Here is a 9,425-nt window from a genome sequence, read left to right on the forward strand (position 1 = left end):
TATAAAAAATAAATTTTAAAAAATATAAAATTATGATTTTAATAAGTAACTATAACGGCACTTTCAAATACATTTTTAATTTTAAAAAATATTAAAAGTTGTTTGAAAGTAATTGTTAACTGTGATTTTGGCATGAAAAATATATTAGATTTTTAATAAATTTTAAAATAAAAAATATTTTGACAAACAATTATAACTATACATTCAAATATGCTTTTAATTTTAGAAAATCCTAGGATTATGTTAAGATTTATCTGGGAGTAGTTATTAACTGTGATTTTGTCATCAAAAATATATTAAATTTATTTAATATATTTTTAAATAAAAAATCACTTTAAAAATATTTTATGCCACTGTCTCGAATACACGCTTAATTTAACCTACGCATCGTATCTGCACATTTGTCTTAATAAACGTGGTAGCGTTGGGGAGGAAAATTTAATCGTCATGCCCGCGACATTCATGCTGTGACGTCTACCGTACACTCAGCAGATGAATTGCATCGCTTGACACGGAAGGAAAAAAGACATTAAAAAAAAAAAATGAAAGAGTTTACCCACACTTCCAAGCAACTTGCGATGTAGCCGTTCTAGAGTAATATAAAAATATCTTAATAGCTTTATTTAATTTTTTAATACGGTACCATTATCTTTACCATTTAAAATTAATTAATAGTTTAAAATAACATATGTTTTTTTTTTTTGTCTCGGTTGATTATTTTACAACGGTAATAACAGGACACAAAGTATCAAGTACAGGTTTATTCCATTGAATTTTTAAGTTTGAAACTTGAGATCAATAGTAGATTAATTTTTATTCATTTAAATGTATTAAATAAATATGAGAAATATGTCACCAAGATCATTATAGAAAAATGTAGACTTGACTTGTATGAAAATAGAATAACTAGGTTTCACACTAGAAATGTGTTTTTTTCAAATAACATTGTAAACTCCAGCCAAGTTTGTGGTGGATGCAAATATTTTTATTTTATTTTAAAAATAATAATAAAATAAAATTTATTTAGAAATGCGGTTATGATTGTTTTTAAAATATTTTTTATCTAAAAATATATTAAAATAATATTTTTTATTTTTTAATAATTATTTTTAAAAATAATGCATCCAAATGATTTAAGATATAAAAAAATTAATTTTTTTAATAACACGGTGCAAAACAATGTCATAGACTTCGTTCAAGATAAATTTAAAACAAATTGTTTGAAAGTTGAGATGGCACGGTTGAGTCACAACCATGTTGATTTTTTTAATATTGTTTTTAAAAATATCAAAAATAGCATTTGTGTCCCGGGCTGGTTTCGCAAAGGAGGGCCCAAGCTCGATGATGATGGACCAATAGAGAGCCAGAGCCAAGCCTTACGAGTCTGCCGCTCCACTCTCTAGTTTCTGCCCAAACCTCTCTTAAAAACCTATCCACAGCATGTCCCTCAATCCCTTGGCTGCGAGCGAGCTAGTCTCGGAGTCACATGTCTAACTTTTCACTCGCAGATATTATTTCTCTGTTTTTGTTTTCAATCTCTTATTTCTAACCGCCGCCTCCTATGAGGGTTTCTTGAGGACCGTTAGCTTGAAAGGCCAACACCCTATCACCAAATCACTCCTAGATTAGATATTTTCCGGTTTTCATAGATTTCTTGGTGTTTTAGAAACGCAATCAGCATGAAAGAAGATGGAAATTTTTATTTTTTTTCATTGATTCAATCTTTTTTTCCAACAATCTGGTGGGAATTTTGTTTACCAAGAAAAAAAAGCAAATAAATGTGAAATGTGGATGCAGTGGCTCCGCATGTGGAGTTTTTTTTTTTTACTGTTGGGATTTCTCTAGAAAGAATGATCTTGCAGCTATCTATTTTTCTTTCAGGGGTCAATGCTTTTGAAGGAATTTGGTTTGTTTTTGGGAAAAAATAGAAAGCTGATTTTAAACCTAAGACAGGGCAAATGATGTCTTACACTTGATCTCTGAACTTCAGGTAAGTTCACTTGTTGACAAGTTCTTTACTGATGCCCATGTTCTTGTCCTTTATTCTGGTCCTTCATTTCTTTCGAAGGTGCAAGGCTACTGTAATTGCTTCAAGAAAAGGGCAAGAAATGAAGAAGTAGGCTGAAGGGTTACTTTGTTAATCTGTTGTGATGTTCTGAGTTTGAACAGACAGGTTTTAAACTTGTGTATTTTGGTTTGATAAAACAACTGCTGTAAACTAAAGAACGAGCCTGGAGAATTTTTTTAATTTTGTTCTTCGTACACTGCTATCTTGCAACTACAGGTGGAATTATTTTAAATTTTTTTATGGCCACTGAATGATTTGTTAAAGAACGTGATAATTTTGAAATCAATATAGAAATTCTTTGAAAGGTTCATATCTATGTTTTATTTTTTTTTGGGTTATTGATGGTAGGTCTCTGTGCCTGGAGTTGAATGTGAATTTGCTTGCCCGCCTGCTTGCCGATGCTGTTTATATGATGCCTTTGTCCATTTTCAGGCAAGAGAAATGGGTAATAAATCAAAGAAGAATTAAGTGGCCAGGCGGGATGTGTTTAAATGGACAGAAGAACGTATGGATGATGCCTTCATTGATGCCCTTATCCGTCAACAAAGGCTGGGAAACAGGGTTGATAATATGGTGAGGGAATTGCGTGAAAACATCGGCATGCCATTTGAAAAAGATCACTTGAAGAATCGTTTGAAGACCCTTAAAAATAATTTCAAGGAGTGCTTTGACATTTTTAATGGTGCAAATGGTTGTCTGGAGCCCTGAAAATAAAACGTGGGCTGCGAAGCCTGAAATATGGAAAGCCTTTGTAAAGGTCTGTTTACATTCTCTCCTGTCATCCATCTAACATTTAATCACACCATTACTTGTGGAATTGGTGCTTCAAGAATGCTTTATCCTTATAAAACCTAATGCAAAAAAATGTATGACTACACCAATTGCCCATTATGATGAGCTGTCACTGCTTTTTGCAAAAGATAGAGCCAAGTCAAACGGTGCTCATACCACGAAGGAGAAAGCAGACCAATGGGTTGGCTCTGGAAGTCCCTACTTGCTTGATGGTTTCAACTTGCCAAACCAAGTTACACTTAACCTTGAGGGCTCAAACGAGATGAATGATGGGACAAGTCAGCTAGCAACTCCTGATGAAGCAAATTATCAGGCAGATTCTCAAGGATGTTCTCATTCTGCAACATCATTGAAAGGCAAAAAGCGCAAAGCTTCAAGTGTTGATGCAGTTGAGAGGGAGCTCAAAGGCATAAAGGATGCTTAAAGAAGTTGCACGGGCAATTAGGGAGGGAAATCTCATTGCCGAGAGAGGACGCCCCCATGTTTACTCCGAGCAAGAAGTTTTCTCGGAATTGGTAAGGATAGGAGTTGAAACACATCTACGGTACAAGGCCTACACTTTCCTTGTAAGTTCTGGGAGGGTAAGGGCTTTCTTTGGTTGCCCGCCTGGGGAGCGCAGGGAATTTTTGCTGCACATGATGTATAATCCTGATGACTCTTCAACTCTTGATTGATCAGTCTGTGTTCCAATTGAACTGTTAATATCGGCATTGTTCCTGGGAGGGAGTTTTTCAACACAAGTAACTCTGTACAAGTGTTTCTTCTTCTTTTTTTCCTCTGTAGATTTGGTTGGGGAATAGGACAGGTAATTGTAACCCAAGCTTGTGTATACATGATGGCTGATCATTTTAGCATTCAGGTGATTGTTATGGAGAATAAATTAAATTTGACTAGATGGAAGAAAAACCTGAGCTTCCACTGAAGTGCCATTGGTTCCCATTGCTTACCCGTCATATCGATTGTTAATGTGCCAAGTTCTGCACACCTCTGTATTTTGTTGCCCCATCCCCATGACAGCAATAAAATGTTAAACTAGTAAATAAAATAAAAAACGTTAGGAGTATTGAGATTTTTTTTTTTGACAATATTATCACATATCATCAAGTGATTTTATCTTGAATTCTTTTAACTTATTTTTATACGAGTTTTTAATTAAATTATGTCTGAATTGAAGTGAATTAATCAATTTAATCGGTTAAAGAAATAATTTGAATAATCAATAAAAATATCATTTCATTTTAAAAAATATTAAGACTATATCTAATTGGATTGATCCCAATGACCCTACAACTTAGATTATAGACGTTAATAAATTAAATAATTTTGTTTTTTTATAAAGTATTTGTTATATTGAATTTTATGATAAAAATAAATATTTATAAAATTAAGTATCAATCATAAAAAAAAAAATATTTGAGATTGTGATAACTCTATAAAAAATAAACAAAAATAAACTATGAATCTCACTTTTAAACTCATCTAAAATTAAAAAGCAATAAAACAATTAAAACATATCAGAGGATCAAAACTTAAAACAAAATATATTAGATTTAACAAGTACAACTACCAAACTCATAAATCAAGTAATCTCGATTAACACGTTAAACCCGCAAATTAGGTAATAGACTCTATTGGGATTAATAACTTATTTTTAAAAAAAATATTATTTATTTAACTATATAATAATAAAAATAAATATTAAAAAATATTATTTATTTAACTATGTAATAATAAAAATAAACAATTGTAAAATCAAGTGTCAAATCATATAGAGTAAAATAAAATTAATTATAAAACTCAATTATTAATCAGCACAATATCAAACTATTAAATAAAAAAATTAAAAAAAAATAAAAGTTAAATTTATCAAACCTATGAAGAGACCTATGAACTTTCTAAAATTTAATAATTTTTTTTTAAAATTGATTTTTTTAATTATAAAATAATAAAAATAGATAATCAATTCAATAAAAAAAAAAGATATCCTAGCAAACCTGTAAACTAGAGTAATTTGAGTTATTTCACTAAACAAATGAGACTATTAACTTCACAAAAATTAATAAACATAATTTTTTTATTTAACTAAACTTTGTTAAAAAATAGAACATATATGTAACGTTGAGATATTTTTCTAATAACAATTCAGTGTTAGGATTTTTTTTAATATCATAATAATTATATAAAAATTAAATTAAAATAAATTATCAACTCTAAATCTCAATAACAGATTAAAGTAAAAAAAACTAATAAGTATAAAAAAAAATACCATGTTTTACTCGTACACTTTATACTCAACATAGCAGAACCATCATACATGGCTGCCTCTATGGAGTTAATTTTGGCTAGTGTTTCTGTGATTGTTCATGGAGATTTAAAATAAAAATGTTATTGGAATAGTTTTAAAATGAAAAGGACGCGGGGCATGATTTTTATATTCTCACCGAGATAAATGCCTCTAAGATAAAAAGCTGGGGGATACAGGGTGTGTTAAAACAACACATGTCTTCGTCACGTCTCATGGTTTTTCAACCACCGAACGCAACAATGACGTGTACTTGTCAAGGGAATGACATGTCATTCGTGGATTATAAACTTGCCCGCTTCGTTTTCTGAAGGAAAAATACCCGCCACTGTTAACTCTTTTTGGCAACGGAGGGAGAGATCAGAAAATACGGTGCAGAAGAAAAATCCAGAGGAAGAAAGTCTCCCATAAACCGAACGGTTGATGGAAGCTCATAATCTCTTGCTTTCCATTTCATGAAGCGACCTTCGATTTCTGAGCGGCGGGCCTTCGTAAGCAGGTGGCCTGCCAAGTGTTCGAAGAAATTCCTGAGAGCAACTGGGACACATTTATCACTTTTAAATGTTTCTTGAAATCTAATGTCCAAGGCAATGGACTGGAAGTTGACATCTATCAGTTTACAACCTATACTGCCAACGGCAAGTAATGTCTTAAAGAGTAGCAGCATGATTTTGATGGCACATTGCAGTACAAGAATCTGCTACAGAAAGATACCCAAAAACATTCGTTATCCGCGACGCTCCAAGCTTCCTCCTGATTTTGGAGTGAATTTGTTCTTGAAGAAGCCTCAAATAGATTCAGTTCAAGATCACAGTGATGACTTGACTAAGGAGGAGGAGGAGGAAATTGAAGTAAATAATGGCGAGATAGTTTGGGAATCAGAAGAGCTTGAAGCAATATCATCTCTTTTTCGGGGGAGAATCCCTCAAAAACCTGGGAAACTAGGTAGAGAAAGACCTCTCCCTCTTCCTGTTCCTTACAAGTTAAGACCTTTAGGACTTCCTGCACCGAAAAAACATGTTAATAAACAGGTTTCCTTGAGTCGGGCATCTATATCCAATCAAATTTATAAGAACCCAAGTTTTCTTATCGGTTTAGCCAAGGAGATTAAACGCCTTAGCCCAGATCAAGATGTGTCTGTAGTTCTTGATAAATGCTCTCGTTACCTGCACAAGGGGTCATTATCCTTAACAATTCGAGAGTTGGGTCATTTGGGTCTTCCTGAGAGAGCTCTGCAAACATTCTGTTGGGTTCAGAAGCAGTCTCGGCTTTTCCCTGATGATCGTGTTTTGGCTTCCACAGTCGAAGTTTTGGCAAGGAACGATGACTTGAAAGTGCCATTCAACTTGGAGAAGTTTACTAATTTGGCCAGCAGGAGAGTGATTGAAGCAATGGTAAAAGGGTTGATTAGAGGTGGTAGCTTAAAGCTTGCCTGGAAGCTTATTTCAGTTGCCAAGGATGGTAAAAGAATGTTAGACCCTAGTGTGTATGCAAAGATTATACTGGAGCTGGGGAAGAACCCCGATAAACATGTGCTTGCAGAAGCCCTATTGGATGAACTTGCGGAAAGAGAAGATTTGAATTTAAGCCAGCAGGATTGTACTGCTGTAATGAAAGTTTGCATTAAGCTTGGGAAATTTGAAGCTGTGGAAAGCCTGTTTAACTGGTTTAGACAATCCGGGCATGACCCAAGCGTAGTTATGTACACCACTCTTATTCACAGTCGTTACTCAGAGAGTAAATATAGGGAGGCGTTGGCTGTAGTTTGGGAAATGGAGGGTTCAGATTGTCTCTTTGATCTCACGGCTTATCGTGTGGTTATAAAGCTTTTTGTTGCCTTGAATGATCTGCCGAGGGCTGTAAGATATTTTTCGAAACTCAAGGAAGCAGGCCTCTCTCCGACATATGACATATACAGAAACTTGATTACACTTTATATGGTTTCTGGACGGCTGGCAAAGTGCAAGGAGGTGTGGAAGGAGGCAGAAATGGCAGGATTCAAGTTTAGCAAGGAAATGGCAGCAGGGTTGTTGCAACTCAAAACAGAAACGAGGTTAGTTGAAACAAACACAGAGGAAACACAGACATTACCATTTTAGTGCAAGAACAAAGGAATTACTTGACAGTTAATAATCTCTGATGGGCAACTTATGAGATTTGAAACAACTGCACTGTAATTTATTGAGCACTTACTTTTATCATTTAATTATTCATGCATAGCGGCATGCCCATTTGAACAATATTACTTGAACGCGTTGCACATGTTAGTTTGAACTTTTCTTGATGCCTGGGACATCAAATGACAAACTCTCACTTACACTAGCTATTAATTCTAGTTTATGGAGGTTATTTTGGCAGCTTCTCAGACCCTTCATCTACTAGCATTGCATTGTTCTTGAAAAACAAATCGACTTTTGTGTTTTGCCCACATTCCACATATAGAATTGCGTAACTGATATAAATGATTATGATAAACCATCTGACCTGCCGACCCACATTTACAGAATGCATTAACCAAGCCGCACAAACTCATGGAATTGATGAATGTGCTGCCTCTTATTTATATTCTCTTAATCAGTCCAACCATTTCTATCTCAAACCTAATTCTGCTTTTGAATGCGATAGTTCACAGTGCTTTCCTTCCAGACGTCCTTTTCAAGATAGATTTCATAAAAGCTTACTTCTCCACCTGCTCTTATCGTCAGTGCAGCAGTGCTCCTTGTGCCATAGCATCCCTGTTCGTTAGACAATAAGTATTAATTGATGATTATGAGGCGAAGGGTTCTCATGGAGTGATTAAGTGGTAAATCAAACATGTTAATTTTTACCAGTGGGGTGTCTATTTCAACAAATATGGAGCTTAGATTGAATTCCCAGTCAATAGAGCAGATACCCGGCAACCTGCTTTTGTCAGCCTTAACTTTGTCCCTCATTAGTTTTTCCAGCACCTCCTTCACGGGTATTTCACTTTCACCGTATTTGCCAAGCAGATCCCTCAATTTGAGTCCAAGTCGCTGTGCCTGCAGAGTAAAAAAATGGGACCAACTGAATATTTGCTACTGAATTTGCTGTCTCCTTTCTCATCCAAAACCACCTACTTTATAGATGTTCAATATGGCCAATTTGGCTTCTATTTTTTATTCCCTTTTATTTTATCTGCGTTAGTTTTATTAATGTACTGAAGTGTAATGCATGCCTGACCTTGTGCCAGGGGGAGTCCAGCTTTGCATTTGAAAGCACATGAAGGCCAGGAGAAACCTCTTGAATGACAACAGGTTCACCTTCGGGCCTGTTGGAGAGATAGACCATGCTTTTGGATGAAATGTCAGCTAAGATCAGGTTGAACCCATTGTACTGATGGGCATCTTTCACCAGTCCCTCTGCGAATTCCTTCGGACTCTTTGTGCTCTGCAATGTATTGGAAACGAAATAAGGGGGCGTAAGGGACAAATTTAGAATTGTCAATTTTCCACAATCTTTTGCATTTTCCTACAATTATCCTTTCATGTGCATGTTCCTGCCCGCATCTAAGGCGATGTATCTTGTAAAATCAAACATAGAATATAAAGTCTGCAAGTATGCGTAATTACGTATCTCTATGCTTGCCAGAAGTTACTGTATGTGTTGTAGTCAGAAAGGCCCTGTGAAAATTATACCATAAATCTAATTTTACCACTCAAAACCTAAAGTGGCCTGGCCATGCAGCCACTTAAAGTACTGCAATCTCTTAACCTAAAAAAGTACTAGCGGGCCAAAGTCCAAAGAAAGAAGTGTAGCTTCCATTGGTACTGCTATTAGCATATCGATGAAAACAAACTTATGCTCAGTAAACTTCCATTAGAGCAATCCAACTGTTAATTCGATGTTTCCCATGTTGGAAACCACTCAGCTGTGAAGATTGTTCTTAACAATGAAATCTAGAGACAGGACAGTACAGCACAGCACTGAGATTTTTGAGCTAGTTCTTGGAAGAATAGCAAGTGTAATGGTCCAAAAAATGGTTTGAGGATGAACAGGGTTACCTCCAAGAAAAGAACAGGGAGTTCCCCACGACTCTTTGCCTCTGGGAATGGATGGAGCTCTAGTACATTTGTAATGAAAGCCACTCTTCCTGTCCTCGAACAAGCCAGCCATGTTCCTCCTGCCACCGCATCTCTCCCTCCCAATATTTCACTACCATCCCACCATGCCACTGGCTCTGTCGGCCTTCATAAAATGCACGGACAGGAAAGAAAGAAAGAAACAACATCACAACCATCTCCA

General features: G+C 35.2%; 1 protein-coding gene and 1 long non-coding RNA gene across 2 annotated transcripts; both read left to right on the plus strand.

Annotated features, from left to right (window-relative positions):
• Window positions 1-1,514: 1,514 nt before the first annotated feature.
• LOC105137231 (uncharacterized) lies at window positions 1,515-2,712 on the plus strand. The gene is made up of 2 exons (XR_844517.1): window positions 1,515-1,990; window positions 2,069-2,712. It is a non-coding gene; the product is annotated as an uncharacterized LOC105137231 (long non-coding RNA).
• Window positions 2,713-5,360: 2,648 nt separating this feature from the next.
• Window positions 5,361-8,777, plus strand: EMB975 (Tetratricopeptide repeat (TPR)-like superfamily protein). Its single transcript, XM_011042911.1, has 2 exons — window positions 5,361-7,215; window positions 8,374-8,777. The coding sequence occupies exons 1-2, from the start codon at window positions 5,741-5,743 to the stop codon at window positions 8,429-8,431; spliced, it is 1,533 nt and encodes a 510-aa protein (XP_011041213.1). The 5' UTR covers window positions 5,361-5,740; the 3' UTR covers window positions 8,432-8,777.
• Window positions 8,778-9,425: the final 648 nt, after the last annotated feature.

This window comes from Populus euphratica, unplaced genomic scaffold, assembly GCF_000495115.2.
Source record: "Populus euphratica unplaced genomic scaffold, PopEup_1.0 scaffold65.1, whole genome shotgun sequence".
Lineage (NCBI taxonomy): Eukaryota > Viridiplantae > Streptophyta > Magnoliopsida > Malpighiales > Salicaceae > Populus > Populus euphratica.